The sequence below is a fragment of the Phoenix dactylifera genome, chromosome 5 (assembly GCF_009389715.1).
Source record: "Phoenix dactylifera cultivar Barhee BC4 chromosome 5, palm_55x_up_171113_PBpolish2nd_filt_p, whole genome shotgun sequence".
Taxonomy (NCBI): Eukaryota; Viridiplantae; Streptophyta; class Magnoliopsida; order Arecales; family Arecaceae; genus Phoenix; species Phoenix dactylifera.
Genome location: NC_052396.1, coordinates 17,752,131 through 17,774,036, shown reverse-complemented (window position 1 = coordinate 17,774,036; position 21,906 = coordinate 17,752,131). Strand labels below are relative to the sequence as shown.

Below are 21,906 nucleotides of genomic sequence, written 5' to 3'. Positions count from 1 at the left end.
TTATTCGCTGGGTAGATCTTGGGTACTTATACAGGATCAAGGAACCCAAATAATACCTTCCGGCTAGCCATTTTGGGTAAGGCCCTGGGTTGTTACAGCTTTAGAGATGAGTTTAGCTCTCATGTACTTTCCTTAGCAATCCCCTTGGGGACTCAGTTGATGGAATTGGATGGGATGACACTAGTTGTCAAAGAGTTATAGTTTGTGAACACTATACACTTCCAAGGGGTTCTCGGAACCGCCAAAGGAATGCAGCATGGGTTGGGAGAGCAGGTGGCTTTGTTCCTTTGGAAACTGGTATGAGATTGACTACCATGTAGAAGAACCTTCATCACAGAGTTATTCCTATGTCACCCTTTTGTGATCAAAGCATTGAAACAGAAAAATCTATAGATCATATGCTTTTTCAATGCCCCAGATTTGCTCAAATTTGGAACTAGGTTTTTAGCTGCCTGTCATTTTTCCTCCACTATTGGAATTTGGAGAATTTTATCAAATCCATTAAGAATGACAGTCATGGAAGAAGTGCTGATCAAATGCATGTATTACTTTGATATATTGCATATCTTTCTCTTTTTTTTTGAGAGAAACATTGCATCGCACATTAGTATCAGCATCATTAATATTTGTTGCATATTAAGCTTTGCTATATTGCATATCATAGATGATCGGCTAGAAATAAGAGGCTCTTTGAGAATGCCAATAAAAGCCCCCAAATTGTTGTGTTGAGAGCTTTACACCATCCTTGGACTTCAGGCAGACCAAGTCATCAGAGTGGTTGATGAATGTTAAGGAAGTTTGGGATTCCTCTTCAGTAGGTTCTGCTCCATCCCATCTGGCCTTTGATGGGGACATCAGAGCCCTTCATCCAGATGATCCTGAGCCCCCGGATTGAGCCAGACTCGTTTATTTGCATATTTATTTTATTATTTTATTTTTGGGCTTATTTGCATTCTAGGGTTTTATTTGTGGTTTATTTTATTTTTGGGCTTATTTGCATTTTAGGGCTTATTTGTGTTATTTGTGGGTTCAATTAGGGATTTATTTCTGTGTAAGGGGGGGTTTATGCAAGTTGTGTATTTGGGACCTATATATAGGGAACTATTTTCATGATTAGGGTTTAATGAATGATTAAGAATTTCTTTTCCCCCAGATCTTATTCTTCCTCCTCCTCCTCCCTTCTCTTCTTCCTGTGTCTCTAGAACCTCTTCTTCCTTCTTCCTCTCTTGTTCTTCCTTCTTCTTCTCTTCCCGCACTGGTGCTGCATCAACTTGGTATCAGAGCAACCGGATTTTGCTTCTATTGCCAAAGCCCCGAATCGTCAACAGTTTTTCTTTCCCTCGGTTAACCATCAACAACAAGAACAGACCCATTCCCTCTGTCAGTCCGCTCACCAAAGAAAAAAAAAAAAAAAGGATCACTGCCGAGTCTGTGAAGGCCCAGATTGACAGCCATCCGCATCCGACCCCCCTCTCTCTCGGTCTGTGTCTTCACCAGAGCAAAAAAAAAAAAAAAAAAGTTCTGCAGCGAGAGAGGAAGAAAGAGCCACAGCCCCTGCACGCAGGACTCTCCTTCGCGTCTCTCTGACTTGATCCATCAGTCGCCGCCGCTGCCCAGTGAAGGCCCGAGGCCCACCGTCGAGGAGCAAATCCCACCACCCGTCGCGCCCACGGCCGCCCTTCACCCCGCGCACACGTCAGCAGCGCCACCAGCTCGCCCGCGCCGCCCACGGCGACCCGTGGCAAACCCGGGAACGCCAGCCATCCCCCGCTGCAGGTCACGGAGCCGCAGCCGTGACTGCCGACGCGTCACCGGAAGCGCCGCCGGCCGGAACCCGTGACCGGCCCCGCCCGCCGCCATAGGTCCCAGAGCCCCGGCCACCGCCATCGCCGTGAAGATCGGAGCCTTCTCCCGAAACCATCGGGAGGTTGAAGAAAACAAACCTAACGGGTAAGATCCAAACCCGTTACCCGTTTCTCTGCTAGCCCGGATCCATTCCAAAAAAAAAAAAAAAATACACGTGCCTTGCACGTGAGGAACTAACGGGTTATCGGAGCGGTTCACGCCCGACAACCCGAATCCGACCGGATCCAAGGTTATAACAACACACGTGATCTCACGTGTCTCAAAAAAAAAAAAAAAAAAAAAAGAAGTCGGATCACGTGACCTGCACGTGTTTCCCCTCAAAAAAAAAAAAAAAAAAAAAAAAAAACACCTCTGTTCTGCCGAAAAGGAAACCTAGGGTTTCCACCGTCCCCTTCGCCGCCGTCGCCGAGCTCCGCCTGCAGCGCTGCCTCTGGCCGCTCCGCTTTCCTCCTCGCCGCCGTCGTGCCACCCTTCGCCGCCGTCGCCGAGCTCCGCCTGAAGCGCCACCACCAGCCGCTCCGCCTTTCCTCCTCGCCGCCGTCGTGCCAACCCATTTCCGCCGCTCGCCGAGTCTGCCGCGTCATCTTTCGCGGCAGCCTTCTCTCTACCGCTCCATCTCTGTTGCGCCACCTCCGCCGGGCTCCGTCTCCACGAGCCTCGTCCGCCGCCGCCGCGTGTCGCTTCCTGCGACCCGAGGACGTCTCCCGTGAAACACGGCCACCGCCATCCTGCCCCCGCACCCCAGCACCCAGCACCTCCGACTTCGGCCGCATCCCCCGTCGCCTCCCTCATCTGCTCCCCCTTGGCATCAGTCGCTCCCTCATCTGCTCTCCCCTTGGCCATCCATCTTCCCCGACGAACAAGGCCCCAGCCGCTCTTGCTTCTGTACTGGCCCAGCCGTGCGCCATCATTGAGCGCGGCCCAAGCCCAAGCGGCTGCAGGTCCGATCTCAGGCCCAAACCAGATTGTTCTTCAGCCCATTTCAACAGCCCCGGAAGCCTTGTGCTGTAGATGCAGGTCCATAACTCCAGCTAGCTCTGCCCGGCGCACTTCGTGTCCGAGACTCCACGAGCAGACGATTCTGGTTGACTGCATCCGCACAGGTGATAGGTTTCTACTTTTTCTGGCTTGTTCATTTAATTTGTTCTAGTTCTCTTGCATGATAGCCACATTTTGAAAACTTATATTGCTGTTATAATTCAGAACATTGAACTCTCACTTCCGAACCCGTCCTATTACCCTTTAAATCTTGACATTAAATTAGCACACCCTAGTAACAGGACGTTTCTCAACATTATTCGATATATTGATTTAGTATCAGAACAACTGTACTACTTGATTGCAATCTAATTTCTTAAATTGAATAATCTTAATCCTTAATTCTGATAACCGAAGTAAAAATCAGCAACATTTAAATTTAAGCTATTATTGTGAAGACTTGCTGATTTCTGAAATCATAATAGATTGCATTAGTAGGTTGTCCTGCATCAAATTTGGTCCTACATCATAGTTATTAGGGTTTCATTAGTGACACTGCATTTCACATCATCACCCAGTGTCATCATAGCATGCCAACCTGTAGTGATATGGAGTACTATCTCAATCAACCTAAAACCCCTGTAGCTACCATGAATTCCGACATTTTGAGGTCTATCTTAGAACAGATCGTTGCCATACGGGCTGGATACAAAGAATTAGACAAGAGATCCGTGAGCTCGTGCAACATTCTAGGACCCCTAAATCGCCAACCCCTGTTACAGCCCAACCTAAAATCGGTTTGGTCGCACCACTGTAGTCCTTCCCTACTCTCCTAGCACCAAACCAATACTCTAGGTGTCAACAATTCGGCTATATAGCGCCCCAATGTTCCACTAAGACCTACCCGATTACTGAACCAGAAGTTAGGAACCAAGAGGCCGAATATGTCGAAGAAGTCTATGAACCAAATATAGAAGACTATGAAGAAGACTTTGAGACGAACCTACAGAATTAGACTTTGTCCAAAATAATTCCCAAAGGGAGACTAGTGATCTAAGTACAACCAAGCCACTTCACATCACAACTGTGGAAGAGGTAGTGACAGATATTGAGAGCCAATCATCTGAATTGGCACTTGTAGCTAAAGTTACCCATGCGGAGTCCAACCTTGAATTCCCCGGTAGTAGTTTCCCTTCTAGAGGAGTTTCATGATGCACTCCCTGATGATCTTCCGGATGCACTTTCTCCAATGCATGATATCCAACGCGCAATCGATCTAGTTTCCGGAGCATCTCTGCCCAACCTTCTACATCATAGGCTCAGACCGAATGCATATGCTAGGACCTGGAATTTAATGTTACCGACAGTTGAGTTTGCATGTAATAGTTCGGTTAACAAGTCCATAGGTATGAGTCCATTCGAAGTAGTGCATGATTACAAACTTAGGCAACCCATAGACTGTTTTTCATGTCTCATCAGTATAGAGTCTTTGAGTCTGCACAATCAATTGTATCACATCCACATTCATTGCATCGAGAAATCAGCAATTGTAGTCACTTTAATAACTTAAAATATAAATCCTTTGCTGATTTACACAGACGTTATAATGAGTTAAGTGAAAGAGATTACATCATGATAAGAATTAGGTTTGAACGACTTTCTTCGGAAACGTTTAAGAAATTGCAAATTTGTAGTGCAGAACAGTTCAAAATCTTAAAGAAACCAGTTCGAATGCATATGTTGTGGATCTTCCTGATGACTATGGGATTAGTGCGACATTTAATATTGAAGATTTAGTCCCATACAAAAAGATAATATTCCTGCCTTCTGGCCCTTTCTTGATATACCTGCCTATGTTGGATACCCTGCCTATTACCTGCTGTTGAGCCACCACCTCCCAAATTTCATGCACGCAGAGAACAAATAGAACATATATTGGATGAGCAGGTTATTTCAAGCAGGAACGGTGGTTACCAACGTTACCTTGTTCGGTGGAAAGGTCGACCAAAGTCTGATGTGACGTGGATTTCCAAAGCACAGTTGCAGCGCATTGACCCCGATCTTCTGGAGCAGTACGACAGCCGGCCAGACCTGTACTCGACGGGGTCGAGTTTTTCTCACCCGGGAGGAGTTGATGGGGACATTAGAGCCCTTCATCCAGATGATCCTGAGCCCCCGGATTGAGCCAGACTCGTTTATTTGCATATTTATTTTATTATTTTATTTTTGGGCTTATTTGCATTCTAGGGTTTATTTGTGGTTTATTTTATTTCTGGGCTTATTTGCATTTTAGGGCTTATTTGTGTTTTTGTGGGTTCATTAGGATTTATTTCTGTGTAAGGGGGGTTTATGCAAGTTGTGTATTTGGGCCCTATATATAGGGAACTATTTTTCATGATTAGGGTTTAATGAATGATTAAGAATTTCTTTTCCCCCAGATCTTATTCTTCCTCCTCCTCCTCCCCTTCTCTTCTTCTGTGTCTCTAGAACCTCTTCTTCCTTCTTCCTCTTTGTTCTTCCTTCTTCTTCTCTTCCCCGCACTGGTGCTGCATAGCCTTCTTCATCTTGGAAACCTTTATCCCATTATATACGGCCATCTGACTCGATGTAGAGGCACCAAACGAAGATATTGCTCGAAAGCACGTTGATCGATTAGGATCCTCTGTGGTGCATATTTTGTACTGCGGAGAATGGTGCATGTATTGCACTGCAGAGAGCTGTGCATACTCGGATAGCCGCTATATTGCATATATTGGAATGAAGGCTCTCGCTCATTCTCAAAAATGAAGAGCTTTATATTGGAGTTCTAAACATGCGGGATGGAGATTAGCAAGAGCCTCCATTTTCGAGATGATTCTCTATGGTGAAAATACGCACCGTAAAGGATTCAAACTCCATGTTTAATCATAATATTAGGAGAGTTTGGATCCTCTACACTACGTATTTTGTACCATAGAGGACTATGCATAGTTGGATAGAGACATACTGCATTCTCAAAATGGATGGTTATTATCTACATCATGTTGCCATGCCAAACATGGCTGGCATGCCAAACGCAATAGGTTTAGAGATAGAAAACAAAAGTCTATTTTTGAGATGGATGATGTTCACCCATCCAACCATGCACAGCTCTTTGCAATGAAAAACATGCATCGGAGTGGATCATGGCTCTTGCTAGGATCCAAACTCCACATCGATCATAATGCTGTGATGCCTAAATCTTATTATATTCTATAATTCTGACAGTAGTTGTAAATATTTAGACATGAACAGTCACATTTTGAGCACCAAGAAGAAAATTATTTTTCTCTCTTCCCTAGATGCTAAGAACCACCATAAAAAACAAACAAAAGATCTTGAATTTTGAATTTAGAAACACAAGGAGAACCAAAATCCCCTTCCACGTATGGTAGAATAGAGTTCAACAAATTAATAAAAGGCATAAGTGCGCCAGCTAATTAATAGTTCATCCTAGTCCTAGGGTGATTAATCCCTCAAACATGGAATTTGGATCTATAATACAAAATTAAAAGAACTTCAAAAGTAAGCTTTTAGCCCTTTCTGCTTTCATTAATTGATCTCTAAATTGTATACAATGCCTCTATTTTAGACTATTGAGGTCTATCTCCCCAATTCTTGGTCAAATTCCTCTTTTAGTCAGAGGAGGTGAAAGATTTTCTAAAATGGTAAGGAACAAACATTAAAGTGAAACCTGTCTAGGTGTTACAATGTCGAATTCTATATTAACTCTGCCTCCTACTGTATTTCTTAATTCATTCCTGATCGAGAGATACACTTTACCCCATAAGTTCTATTTTCATGAACCCACTTTTGAGTCCGAGATGTCATCAAACCCCTATATTAACAGATGTGATATACCCATATAGGATTGTCACAAGTAGTGCTTGGCAGGAGATTCGTTTTGGTGCCTGGAAAGCTGAAAACAATAATCAGATAAGAAAGTTATGATTTTTGAAGATTATATTTCGCAATTCGATTGTTATTCTCAGTCTTCTTGAGACCTACTCGAAGTAGAAAACTAGTCCACAATGATCCAATGATCCCCTAGATCACCACCATTTAATTAAGAAAATGAAATGATACAAGAGATCAGAAAGGAAAAATAATAAAGTTAGTAGCAAAAACAGCAAAAAAGTTCATAGCAACCAAGTCATAGTAGCAACATGATTTTCCCCATACATCGACTAACAACTTAATTAAGCTCTCATTACAAATTGTTAAGTTGACAAACCATGAGCAGATGCCTCAAGCATGGTCAAGTGTCAACATTTGGTGACTGAAGGCAGATGTGCTTAAGATGTGGCTCAATGAAGCGAATGTTCTCCAGTGCATCCATCAAGGAACACAATAAAAGCAATCGCTTTTTTCATAAAATTTCATTGTTTTTTTTTTTCCATCTGAAGCAAGGGGCCAGGAACAAGGTTTACATTTTCTGCCAGAATCAATTCCATCGGCCAGACTTCGGACTGACCGATGTTTCGGTGAGAAGACACTTGAAATAATGATTATTCTTTCATATAACCAAGTAGGTGAGGATTAGCTTATGTACTAAAAGATGAGCACGGATGCTGTATAAACATCTCTGACTGATTTCTTATTAAAAGTAAGGAGTTCAAGCTTCACCAATGTACTCCCTAAGGAATCCATGCCTTGGAGCCTATCCTTAGCCTCTGGAGATAAAATAAGAAAAAAGTATGTGGAAATTATTTTTTTAGGTGATCTCAGGACAGGCAAGTGAAGATTTAGTTCTAGATTCATGAACTTATGGGGCCATTCATTGGAAGGCACAGAGAAAAAGAAAAACTCCACCAGCCCCTCCTCCTTTTTTTTTGTTTTCCTTCATAGTTCAAGTAAAGCCACAGCTAGCTATATTCTTTCAAGCATGGGCTAGCATTTCATTCGTGGACAGTACAGACATGTTTGAGTTAGTTGTGGTAATCCTACGTCAGAAAGTTTCAAACACGAGACTATGTATAGAAAAGACGCTTGCTATGTATCTTATTGTATGATGACATAAATAAGAAGCTCACACACTTGCCCTTTGGCCAGATTAGTATTTTTGTTTCTTTTTAGTTTTGGCCTCCACGGTATAGTGTGGGTCCTCCAAGTTCGCCATTAAAAATAGTCAGTCTGCTGCTATATATATTGAAGAGAATATGAGGCTCTTCTCATATATATGCATCCGTTCTCTCCCATTCCTTCCATAACCTCTCCTTCAATCGTTCGTAAAACCAATGGCCGTAGTTGCGAGGAACCTCTCTCTCAGGGCAGCTCTAACAACGGTCATTCTCCTCATGTATCTCTTCCATCCAACTAGCTCGAGGATGCTGGAAAGGCTTGCACCAATATCTCCCAAGTGCTCTCCTATCAAGATGAAACACCCATGCACCAATTTCAAGGCTCTATACGTTGATAACCTGGCTGGAGATAACCTGCCTACTAACCCTGGGCATGGCCCCGGTGTTGGCCATGGCAAACCCTGGGCGGCCACCGCTGATGCTCGATGTATTCCTCTCGGATATGTCGAAGCTTTGGCGGTTTGTATCGTATGCTATGATGGAATAAGCTGCATGAGGCGATTGTTATTTAAATATGGTGAGGTCGTTGGATGCTTGGACTAATAGGTGGCTTCCCGTGGCCCATGGATGCTTTGTAGGGGGTTCACTTCTGTAAGGGAAGCTCGTGAGTGTACGTGCTTTTAGTTGAGTATGTGGATTTCCTGTATTGATATATATATATATTATATGCATGAAACCTTTCTTTGTTATATGTCAATGGCTAACTGCAAACATGGCTATGATCTTCCCGGTGTAAAGAGGTTCCATGTACTTCCATAGTTCCATATCTTGGGGATCTTGGGAGAAGATCGAACTAGTGTTTGACATGGGTTACTCTTCCATTATTTCCATGCAATTACCAGCAGTGGAGAAGAAGAAGAAGAAGAAGAAACTTCATTAAAAGAAAAAATGATCACACATTAAATCTTGTTATGTCACAGCATGGATCAGATAAAGCAGTTCAATTGCTGTCAAACAATTTTTGTTACATGTAACTCTTGCTTGATCCATTTTCCATCGTAATTGCAAACATGCTTAAGAACTCTTGGGCCTAGAACAAGGGGAGTTGCTTCGAGAAATCCTTTACTTCTTATCCATTCTAGGGGGAGCAGACGCACCTGCGTGGAGTATAGATGACGGTAACAAGAAATATATTTGGAGAAATGTGAAGAGCAACCGACTGGCCAAAAAAAGTAAGATTATATGTACTGATAAGAGTAAGAAAGGTTATAAGTCCGACTAGGGCAAAGCAAGAGTTGTAGGCAATGCGACATCAGTTCGCATACAACAAAGAATCGATAAAAGCCAACGACGGAGATTACAAGTTATTGATACCTATCTAATTTCGCTTCTTCTTGGAGCGATTTGTGGTACCAATCTCATGGTGATGCAGACCAGAAGAGACTGCATACTAAAGTGAAAGAAGAAGCAGAAGGAGAAGAGTAAGCGTGTGCATGTGTGCGTGAGAGAGAGAGAGAGGTGGAGAATGTCAAGAAACCACTCTTGCAAAATATGATCCATTGAAATTCTAGTGTACCTTAAACTAACTCTACATTGCCTTATACAACAGACCGCTGACAAAATTTAACAAAAACATCTAAATCCTGATTTCAGAACTTCATTAAAATATAAGGAATAATCAATGTAGAATACACATGAGAATGTCAAAATGATTGAGACCTTATTGCATTGATGAAATTGAGGAAAATGGGTCTCATAAAATGGCAACCTCCACTTCAATGCACCCATATCCACCCGAAGACATGAAACTTGGCATCAAAAATTTGTGAATGGACTCTATCAATTGGCAGATCATCAGGGCCTAAATGCCGATGCCGGAAAGGATTGTATGTGAAATTCTGATGAGGTCGATTAAAAGTAGTCTCTATTTTAATAAACAACCATAAAATTACGAATCATATTCTTTTTGCACCAATGCACCTTTCTCCTTCAGGTCTGCATACAATTAAGACAAGTAGCTGGAGCAAGGGTCCTGCCTGTCAAGCATTCAAAACAAGTTTACTCCAACTTCCCATCTTTATTCTTTGGCCCTTGGTCTACCAAGTGGGTTTCATTGCTGTCAGAATATATAGCTTTTATTTCTAGTTTGTTCCAACATGTATTGGGTGCCTGACATTTATTTCCCCTTTTGGGACATGGCATATGATTCGTGGACATGGTTTTTTGGGCAATTAATTGCATTTTATATATAGGTAGGTGCTTTGGATAAAGTTATAAATAATTAAATTCCACCCACAGCTTACCCTGTCAATAAAATAGATTGTTTGTTTTAGTGTCTGTTTTTTTTCAGACCATGATGATTAGAGCTCAACTGTCAGCCTCTCCCATTTTAACAGATCATATGCCCACCTCTTCTTTCCTAAAGTGTCAGATGCAGCAAATCTTTTCCTGCATTGGTCTAATTACTCATATCAGGAAATTAATAGTAATCTCTGCCAATATCTTCAAACCGAAGCTATAAAATTATTAGCATACTAAGTGATGTCAGATTCTTTCTTTGTGAAGTCAGGTTCAATGTTCTATGAGCATGAAAATTTTCTATATTTTGAGCCTAAGAAGATATAGTTTACTGTATCTATTGATCGGCGGCAATGATCGAATAGATTTCTACTTGTGATACGTTGTAACCGAAGTTCTTTTGTTGGAAAAGGCAGGAAGAAGAAAAATCTATCAAATTGTGAAGATTTCGTCTACAAGCCCATATTTTAGTTTTCGGCATCTCCAATTCTGCAGGGCAAATAGATTTCATTGTTATGTGAAAAAGGAACGTTCTCATGAGAGATTACATTTGCGAATTTAGTCTCATGATAGCCCATAGTTTTACTATTAATCAGCAGATCATGTTGTCAAGGAATTTACAATCCACATAAGCCGGTAAACGAAATATATAGCCCTCCGAATTCGAGGGCTCGACATGGCTAACAGGCCAGGGATCAAGAATAGGATGGCCTTGGGAGATGCATGAAACATTTTCAAACAGACCTAGAGCACATATTTGAAACTAACCTCTGAAACAGAAACAGAGAAATTAGGACTCAATAGCAACAAAACGAGGATTCTAATTACAGTAAACAGATGACAGGTTATAAGTAATTTCCCCCAACAAAATGAAGAACAATATGTCAGAATTACCGCATTAGTACATAAAACAAAGCATCTCATCGATTTTCAAATTTGAGTTCGGCAGTCCCGAAAAAAAAGGGAGAGAAACCAGATACCGGCAGTGATGTAGATGCCGGAAACAAAAACATATGATGAGCTGCATCTAAGACTAATATTACTACTTCTGTCATATGATCAAGCACCATCAACTACTTAAAAGTTCCAGGAGTTCGCCTTTCTTCATCTTCGAATACCCCTTGATGCCTCGAGACTTTGCAAGGCCCCTCAGCTCTGGCAGTTTCAAGGAGCCCCAAGTCAAGACTCTCCTCTATTGCAGATGATTTGCTAGTCTCTTCGGACGTTTTCCATCAGTATCAGAAGTGTCAGATTGATCACCTAAATATACTTCATCGGGTCCATCCAATGCTATGGACTCCAGATCAGGAGTCGGCTGTGGCTCATTGTTTCCTGTCTTCTTCTCTTTCTCTTGGGATTTCACGGACGAAGTGAAGCTGACATCCTCCTCAGCTGAAAACACCAGACTGGAACTTTACTCTAGGGACAGGAGATTTGCGTTTGAAATTTGATGCCGGCCTAGTGAAAGGAACTGGGTCGGCTCATGAACATCCTCAGAAGTGATACCTATTACGGGCCAAAAAAATTTGAATTTTGCTCATCCCAACGGATTGCTTCTCTCTGGCTGCTCAAGATTAAAATCTTCTTCTTTACGATTCTTCTTCTTCTTCTGGTCAACTGAATGCTTCCTTAATAACTTTAGAAGGGAATCGACAGTTCCCCTCTCTGCCTGCCCTTGTTGTGCAGCTTCAATCTTCTTCTCTCCTTGATAGCTGTCCGCTTCGTAGTTGGATCTGGACTTTTCTGAACAGCTCAACAATCTCCTTCTCCCTTCGTCCCTGGAGTGGCAGTGCCTGATACCTGGGATTGCTGGCTAGAGAAAAGCAGTGGCCCATTTTCAGAAGACGAAAGGATTTGCTTCTTCAATGTTCTCAGAGTTTTCTTGATCTTGGAATTGCTTGATCTTGCCCCTGGAAGACCCCTTTCTGTCGTCTTGAAAAATCTGGGGTTCCTCCTTTGGTTATTAGAATTAGCATTATAGACAAAGAACACCCTTCTCTGAACCATAAACAAGGGAGCGTCTTCAGTACGACATTAGTGCCTCGATAGAGTATGGGATCTCCGTAAGAAAAATATGATGGAAAACAAGTTCTTCCTGACATCCTTGGGCATGGAAGGCATTTCCCATCGGAGACTAGATAACCTGCATGAGAAGTAGTGCTCTGTTTACTCATTATAGTGCATATATTATTTGTTAGCCATGTTGTCTCGAGGAATAAAATATGTGAATCTACGATCCCATGAGACCAAGTTACAAACAGATGGGCGTGTTCACAGTGGTCATTAGAAGGAAAAAAAAAAACTCCACCTAGTATTTAGATGCAGAAAAGTCATACCTTGTCTAGGAGAAATTGGAGGCTTAGTAGCCTATTTATGGAGGCATGAAGATTTGCTAAACCTATGGACGGATTTAGGCTCTCACAGGATTCACCTTGCAGCTAAGGCTGGAGACTAACATGAATTTCAAGCTGCTAGGATGGGGTCATAATATATCTCAGGTTGCAACGGTAAAAGACATTATAGAATGGTTCACTGTGGTCTACATACAAGATTCAGAATGTGCAATACATAGAAGTACATTGTTCATTGGAGCATTTCCACTTGAGGCTTCCTCGAGAGTGTCATTAATGACTCCTTGGGGTCATAGCTAGAATAATAAAAAGGAACATAAGATGGGTATCGGCAACAATAATGGAATTTGGGACAATTTCACAGTTCAAAAGTTGAGGTAAGAGCCCAATAAAGCTTCATAGGGTGCTGACTTAATGAGACACAAGTTCATTGTCAGGATAGACTTCTCACATGGTAAGTATTCTTGATGAAGGTAATGACCTATTAGTACTTCTGTGCATCAGAATGCTATGACCAGAAGGCAAATTTACCTATTGTAGCATATGAAATATTTCTATATGGAAGCTAGTGCAGCATCAGACTACTTGCAAACAGTGACCCATCAATTGCACAGTTGGGGCAATCAGTCTTTCAGGAGTTGCATGGTCTGGTACCCTTGGACAACTATAAACATGGTAAGGTTACCTCCAATAATATTATTATATCATACTATATTTATATAATTATTATACTACTATATATAATATAGTTATATGTCATATTATTATGATATAACACAATTTCATATAATAACATGCAATATAATAATGTGATATAATATAATGATAAAATACAATATAAAATAATACAATATATAATATAATACATAATACTATAACATATTATATTATAGTAATATAATTCATATTATAATATAATATAATATCAATCCATATAATTATTACTTGACAATAACTATAAATATTATATTATATTTATATCTTCATATTATAACTATGATATTATAGTTATATATATGTTACTATATTACTCTATGATATTATGATAATTAATTAGTTTATCATATAAGAACTATTACAATAAGAACTATAATAATATGCACGATAAATTTTATCATTATAATCATAGTTAATTATTACTATTATATGCTTATTGGAGAGAAAAGGAGGTGATGTAAAACTTTAACGTTGCAACAACAACATGCAACTTGAGATGCGGCCATTTTTTGGCTGCATCTTAGGATGCAGGGAAAGAGCCTTAGGGTGCAACTCAGTTTCCTAAATCTAGTCTATCTATAGGCAATCAAACACCCATCTTCCACCTACAAGTGGGATGCAACATCTAGAACCTAGATGCAGGCAACCAAACAGCCCCTGAAACAAAAGAGATGGCTCATACTGAGCTGGGGGTGTGTATGAAATTCACATCCATATACCTTTTGAACAAATTAATGGTTCTATGGTTAAGTTTAGAGTGTTTGTGTTTACTATCCATGTAAATATGCATATGAAATGAACTAAATCAGAAATATGATACAGAAATGGCATATGTACAAATAAAAGTTATAATTGGACCAAGTTGGAGTGGTAGTGATGTGGATGGTATGATCAAGTGCAACAAAGTGAAAAACAGTAGTAAGGCAAGAAAATCAAATTTATGAAGGGTTGCACATAGGAGAAACCTAAAAAAATAATATCTTATTTATAAGAACAACAAGGAAAACAACAATAAATGAATGAATAAATAAAATTAATTTCTTGGAGACAGCTCCATGAAACCCTTTGCCATCAATTAACATTATTCATGCTTGATTGGTTCCCACAAATCAAAGGATAGTGTAAGCATAAATAATAACAAGAAAAACTTGGGAACTATATAAAACAAACTATATAACTAAAACAGTCAACTATAAAATAGATGAAAATCAAAACAAAAGTTGATTAGTTCAATTTCTGATTAAAAAAAAACATTTTTTATCACTTGGTGGGTTGACAACATTTTTAAAAGCTCATCATGAATGTCTGATGTACCACCCCACCTTATTTCCATCCCCTCCCAATTACCAACAATATGGATATTCTATGCAAAAACAATTTTTTTGACAAATATGGTGAAATGTCATGTCAACTACCTCAAGCGTATTAATGACTTTGTTTTCTTTTCCTTTTTTTCCCCTTTGGGTTGTGGGGGCATGGTGATAAGAGTTCTCATAGTTGGCAATGCACAAAACAACAATGTACACCACTCATGAGGCTTTGATTTGACAAGAGCATCAAAGATTTAAGCAAAAGCACATCAGATGGGAGGATGGCCAATTTCAGTGATAATTTCTAGGAGCATCCAAAGAAGCATGAAAAAAAGTTAAACATTGGAAAGAGAAAATAAATTCAAATATACTTAGTTATTATAAAAATAAAACAATACAAGTTAAAATAAAAACCTACTCTCTCCAACCAAACTTGAGAACTAGCAAATTATCTACCTAGTTTAGTCTTCACCATGGAAGACTCCCAAACTAAGGGCATAAAAGGTCTTTTCACTCCTTAGATGGTTAGAAAGAGGTGAAAGGGGCTAGGGGCCATAAGTGGTGGTGCTGTTGTGGAGAAATAAGCAAATACTAAAAACCTATCCTTAACCTCTTAACAAAGCATTAGAATATGAGTCTTCACAAAAATAAATAAATAAATAAATAATCAAACTATTTATTAACTTCATGACTGCTAATTTGATAGATCTGGTGTGTATGGATATACTTAAAACTTGCGTGGTGCTTGTGACTCAGATATCCTTGTTCATGAATTAAGTACTATAAGAGCTCTTAATTTGCAAGACATACCATAAATTACTTTGGATGGAAGACCTCCCCAAAGAGTGATTGTAACAGAATGCAAAAGGTTCGCCCAGAAAATACAGAAATCAGTAACTTTTTGTTTTAATGACAAAGATTTTAAATTGCCAATGTTATATAATTGAATTGTCTCCAGCATGATTTATCTCAACATGCAGTTAAATGTGCATTTTTACTATCTATGTATTTGTATATGTTATCTAATGGCTGGCCAGCACAAAATTACATGAGACTACAAAGCTAATTTTGGTTGGCAAGGCTAAGAGTGCAAGGTCACAGTATTTTACCATAGACACTCAAGCTGCGATGTCCTAGATGTGAAACAATGGTTGTAGAACATGATGTCAGGGATGACGTTTTAAATAGATTTTAGTACCATGACTTCTCTAAAGATCAAATATTAAAAATTTGCTCATGCATACATGTTTTCTTGATCCTAGTCACTAAAAAATTCCGACCTAATAAAAATCATTATGAAGAATTTCAGTGACAATAATTTGATCCTCAAGGTGAAGATTTTTTGAGGATGAGACAAATCTTTGGAAGGACAGGAATTTCAATTCACCAGAACATAAATAGGTTGTAGAATGTATGATAATATCAGAAACTTGAAGGCATACTTATATGCCAATCAATCATTTCAAAAAAAATCAAGAAATATTGGAAGCTAATGTATGGAATTAGTTGCATGGAGGCATTTATTACATTTTTCTTTTAAATGGAATGCTTCACCACCACACAAACAATATATCTAATCTTCATTAGTTTCATATTAGATATTAATTAGATACACTTGAAGCGAATCACTTAGGATTTATGCACTATCATTGTCAGCTTGCTGATCTTGAAAGATATGTCCATGCTAGGTCAAATATACACCAGACCAGTCCTAGTCCATGTTGACTCATAAACATTCATATACTAAGTAGAAATTTAATCTCTTCAAAATTAAAAGAATAAACCAGTATCTTACGACCAACAGAGAACTCATGACAATGGGTGCCAATACTAAGACCTAGCAGCAACAGTGCTGATAAAAGGTCCACCTAAAGCTCTAGTTGCCTCATTGAAAGTCAAAGGTCGATAACAATTCAATTAGTTATAACTATAATACAAGGTCTAATCTTATGCACGAAGAACCCACTTAGTAGTCATTCTCTTTTCTTGTCCCCCCTCAACATTGGTAGATTTCTTTTTTCCCTCCTTTATTTCCTCCCATTAGATTGGACAAGTCCCCAGTTGGCTGTCTTTCTACAAGGCACACAAAGTTAGAAGTCCTATTTTGATGGTACCCACAACATCATCACTGGCTATATCGCTATCAGTTAACAAGATTGTTGCAGCACTACTACCCCACACCAACTCAGATGTTGGGTAGCAGCAAATGTAAAAGACAATGACAGATCAACTGTTTGACAAAATGTCTTACAAGTCAAACCCACATTAGATAACAAGTGTTATTACGAATACAGCACACCAGCTGTTTGGTGAAATGCTTTGCTAGACATAAACAATGATAATCAAAGGAACTCAGAAGAGATTGTAGTACTTAACGATGCAAGTTGGTATAATATATGATATTTGGCTTATTTGAGGAAGGAACCATCATCGGATTTATTTGAATATTATGGTTATTCTATCTACATATCGGTTACCAAACTGTTAAAAAGGGGAAGGATTTTAGGCAGCATCCAGTGGGCATAAAGTAGGACTAAGGCTTGAATCCTTATGCCTGGAGAACAGCCTTTTATAAACAGGCAAAACCAAGGAATGGTTATGCTGCTTGCTTCTAACAAGTACAACCATTGCATTGTGGAGTTGTCATAAGCTATGCCTTGCCTATTTTTAACTTTTACATGTTATTCTGAAAAAAATTAACCAAACAAAAATTTGAATAAGTTGTAATATGACCATTCCCATAGGCATGACTTTTTCTACTACTATTTTTCTTATGCCTGTAATAAAGCATCCCCTAGATTCTAATAGATATTATCGATATGGTGCTCATTGAATACCTCAAAAAAGAGAAAATTTCTAAGTCTTTCACTAGAAGAGGTTAAGGGTAGAGGATATGGTGACTGGTGGAGGAGAGATAGTGTGAAGGGAGTTAAGGGCAATGAGAGGAAGGGTTGGGTTGAGGAGATGAGAGCAAAAGTGCAAGTCGAGGCGTGAAGAGCAAAAGACTCATTGTTAACCATTCCTACTTATCATGCCAATGCTCACCAAGGAGAATTATCGCTGCTACCCACCATGAGAGGAAATGAAAAGTAACACCAAAGTTACTCCCTAACAAGGAAAGGGAGACGGATTCGCTTGTAAACCTAGATGGAATAGATATATTATAAGACTAATGCTATGTTGCAGTTGCACCATTATATTCACTATCAAGTCCTTCATATAACATGGCAGCAGTGGACTAGTGCAATTCACAAGAGACTGGTGTCATTCACATTGTTGCATCTTCCATTAGGCGCGATAGCAATCCCATGTCAGATGGGAACAGAGCAGTGAATATAGTGGGGCAATAAGGTTACAAGTAACTGCATGCAAACCTTCCATCACTTGAATTCTGAATGCGAAACCCTCACTAGTGGAGTTTTTCATGTCATCATTTGAAGCAACAAATATTTTACATCATCTGGTTAAGCATTCACCTTAAACATCAAGGGTACAAAATATCTTAAATTTAGTGAGTGAATTAGCATATGAGAAAATAATGTTCATTGATTTGACCACAACTGACATTGAATGAAAACCAAATTTCCAATGTAATCTCCATAGCAGTGCCCTAAATAGGATAGTTGAAAGTCTCATCTAAAACTTGGCAATGAAAGATTATCGGATGGTGGTCGAGATCATCTCAAGGAAGAGAGGGTGATAACAATAACGACAACAACCTTAAGAATGATGTAGAAACAAAAATTAACTATGATAGCAAAGTTGATTGGCATGTTGGCTAGGCACGATCAGGTTGGTATATTGGGTTTGATATTGATATTGATATTGTCTAGACCAAGTGAAAAAAAAATGAAATTGGATGACAGACATGTATAATGAAGATTGTGGCATGAAAAATGAAAGGAGAACCTTGAACAAATTGTTTATGTTGAAGTTTAATCCTAAACTTTATCTCAGTCAACAGACAAATGAATTACTGGCCTAGATAAATCATTCAATCTATGCAACAAATTTTCATGTTTAATCTGTTAAATCAAAGAACTCAACCTCAATTCGAAACTTTGAAAAACCAATGGACCTCCTCAGCCCAAGTGTCATATGATGAGGCCATCATCCTCAACTTCTCTTATTTGTTTCATAAGGTTGCAAAGCAAACTCAATATGCAGGTACTCAAGTTAATATATGGTGCTTAAGCAGTATCCAGCCGCTTAAGTGGGAGCCTGTGCAATTCCGATTGAACAAAAAATTAAAGATAGATAAATTTATAATAATAGTTAAAAGAAGTGAAATTCGAAACAACTCAATAAAAATTCATGGAAGGAAAAGAAAAAGAAAAATTATAAAAGAGGAAGGTTGCAAGATATTCAGGCTTGGGCTTAAACAAGTCACTTAGGCAACCACCACGCAAGCTGACTACATAGAAAGACAGCCTTGATCCTAGGTGATCAAGAGGCTGTATATGCATATGGGGATAGTGTTGCTTCATCCTTCTCTCTCTTTCCTAATCTTGTCATTTTCTTTGCCATTTAATCTTGCGATCATAAACTTCAAGGAGGAAAAGGTCAACCTCTTCTCTCAAATAAACATCATGTCCTAACAACAAGAAGCAATCTATGTTAGCCCTAAACTGAGGTTGCAGTAACCAGCTTCAAAGTGTTGAAACAAATAATCACAAAATAGGACAACCAATTTCCTTGAGGTAATTATTCATCTTCACTCATTAGTTGAAATATAATCTGCAGTTAAAACAATTTGCAAAAGATAGTCATTCTATTTGTCAAGCTACACTTTCATTATATATCCACCCATCAACCATTTTCCCTTTATCCAAGCCATGCCACTACTATTCCATCAACCAACATGTCGACCAACTTCATTGTCATCACTATCATTTTCACCATCAATCTCCAAGTTGCCACTGTAGCTGCTATCAGCCCTCCTCTCTTCCTTTATAATGACCAACACTTCCATCAGATTCTTATATAACCAACTTTTATGTCAAGATTTTCAATTTCATGTTCAGATAACTGTGATGGAGACTATAGCTTCGAAATGTGGCATCTACTGTGACCAAAATCAGGGACATTGCTTGTCAACATGTTAATCCACTTGCTAATTTAAGATATTCCAGATATTTGATATTCAACATCAGTGCCTAACCAAATGGTGGCAACTGTTCGTTGCTTCAAGCAAAGACAAGGAAAGGCAACATGTACACATGCATGTACGCATGCATGTAAATACACAAACACCACATAAACATATATGCACACAAACAAACAAATATACATGAGCCAACATGGACTGATTTGATAACCTTTTAGATAGCACTAATATAACCTTTGAAGAATGATGAGCCAATAGAGTATAGATATCCTAATTTGATGTCCTTTCAGATATTTCTTATTGCAAAATATGCAATCAATGAAGATTATCTACAATGTTGGTGTAATGGTGAAGGAACTCAATTAAAAATAGGATCGATTGTTTTATACAACCCACTGCACATATTAACTCCCAATTAACCTTGATCCATCAAATTTATTTATCAATATTTACATATGCCTTCAATTCTCAAAAATCATGCATTCTGTTAACTGGTCCTTCATTGTCTCATTGAAACATGATCATGATCTCAATGAGTTGGAACTATAACATAAATGGACTGGTAGAATTGAAGGAGATCATGTGCTAATTGGAAAACAAGGTCCAATCTTAGGTTTGGTGAACCCATCCCATACCTGTACAGCTTTCCCCACCTCCTATCCTGCCACGAGTTCTTCTTCTTCCTTCAGGGCATCCAATTTTTTTGGTCCAAATTCTCCCCTTGATGCATCCTTGACATTGACCACTTGCCGTATCTCTATTATTGTTAACAAGATTGCCACAGTACCATTCCGCCACCAACTCAGGTCTTGGGTAGTGGCGAACGCAAAACAATGGCAGAACAACTATTTGCTAAAATGTCTTAGAAGCAACGACGACTTCCAATAATGAGTTATTACAAAAAAACAGCAGACCAACGTTTGGTGAATGCTTCACAAGTCATAAAAACTTCTTATAACAATGGAGTATGAAATGATAATCTGGTTAATTCGGAGGAAGGAGCTGTCATTCAACTCATCCGAACATAGCATGGTTGATTTGATTTACTTGCGAAGAAACTCTAAGTCCCTATTCTACGTATTGAAAACCCAACTAAAAAGATTTGGGAATACAACAATCTACAAATGTTACCTATACGTTGCATACTGATTAATACTGTCAGGAAGAGCAAATTCTGGAGAGGGGTGAGGGTTGAGGGGCGTGGGAGGAGAGAGATAGAGACTCACCTCCGAGCATTCCCGTCCCTTTTGCCGACGCTCACTGGCGCCGCCGTCGCCGCCGTGCCGCTGCACCGCCGTGGGAGAGAGCGAAGAACGCTAGGGCTTAGTTCTTCTAACAGGGAACGGGAGATGAGTTCGTTTGTCGATTTCAAACGGGGAGAGAATAAAGATATAAAATAGAGAATTTTTTAGGAAACCCCTTATCCCATTCTTTATCTCACTAAGCCATTTATTAGTACAGCAGTAACCAGAAACATACATATACATATACGTATACATATACATATACATATACATATACATACATACATATTTACATACATATACATATAAAGGATGTAAAAAGACTATTGATATTTCTATTTATTGATACATACATGCATACTTATCGTATTCTTTATCTCACTAAGCCATTTATAAGTACAACAGTAACCAGAAACATCTATATACATACATACATACATAAACATACATATACATATACATACATACACACACGTACATACATACATATAGAGGATGTAGATTTTTTCAAAAAGGTCTAGCTACTAGAGAATGCAAAGAATCATGCAAGTAAGAGATAGAGATGCAGGAATAAATAAAGAGTATATAAATTATACATCTATTTAATTTTTTAATTATATTTACGGATTGGAGATATGGATGAGAGATTAGAATTTTTAAGAAAATATAACTAATGTACATAAGATAAACCATATTAATGAGAGATAAAGCAACAGCAATTAAAAAAGCACATACAGAATATATATCTAACTTCTTATCTATATTCTTTTTACAATTATTGATGAAGAGAGAGACTAAAAATATTGCCATAAGAGAACTTAACAAATGAAATCTAATATGAAATATATCTTTTTTACTTAATAATATAGTATAGATAATATCTTGTATAAAAATTGTAAAATTAAGTTTTTCTTACCAACACGCAATAATGGTTATTAAATTTAGCAGCCATCATCGTAGTCATAGAAATAAATTTTAGAAGCTTTCACTTCCAAT

The 21,906-nt window shown here is 38.9% G+C and overlaps 1 protein-coding gene across 1 annotated transcript; it reads right to left on the bottom strand.

Moving 5' to 3' along the window:
- Positions 1 to 10,978: 10,978 nt before the first annotated feature.
- LOC103713006 (SAP-like protein BP-73) lies at positions 10,979 to 12,324 on the bottom strand. The gene is given in 6 exon segments (XM_008799752.4): positions 10,979 to 11,583; positions 11,585 to 11,658; positions 11,661 to 11,884; positions 11,886 to 12,021; positions 12,024 to 12,128; positions 12,131 to 12,324. Coding segments are annotated over 6 exon segments (807 nt in total). The 5' UTR covers positions 12,189 to 12,324; the 3' UTR covers positions 10,979 to 11,373.
- Positions 12,325 to 21,906: the final 9,582 nt, after the last annotated feature.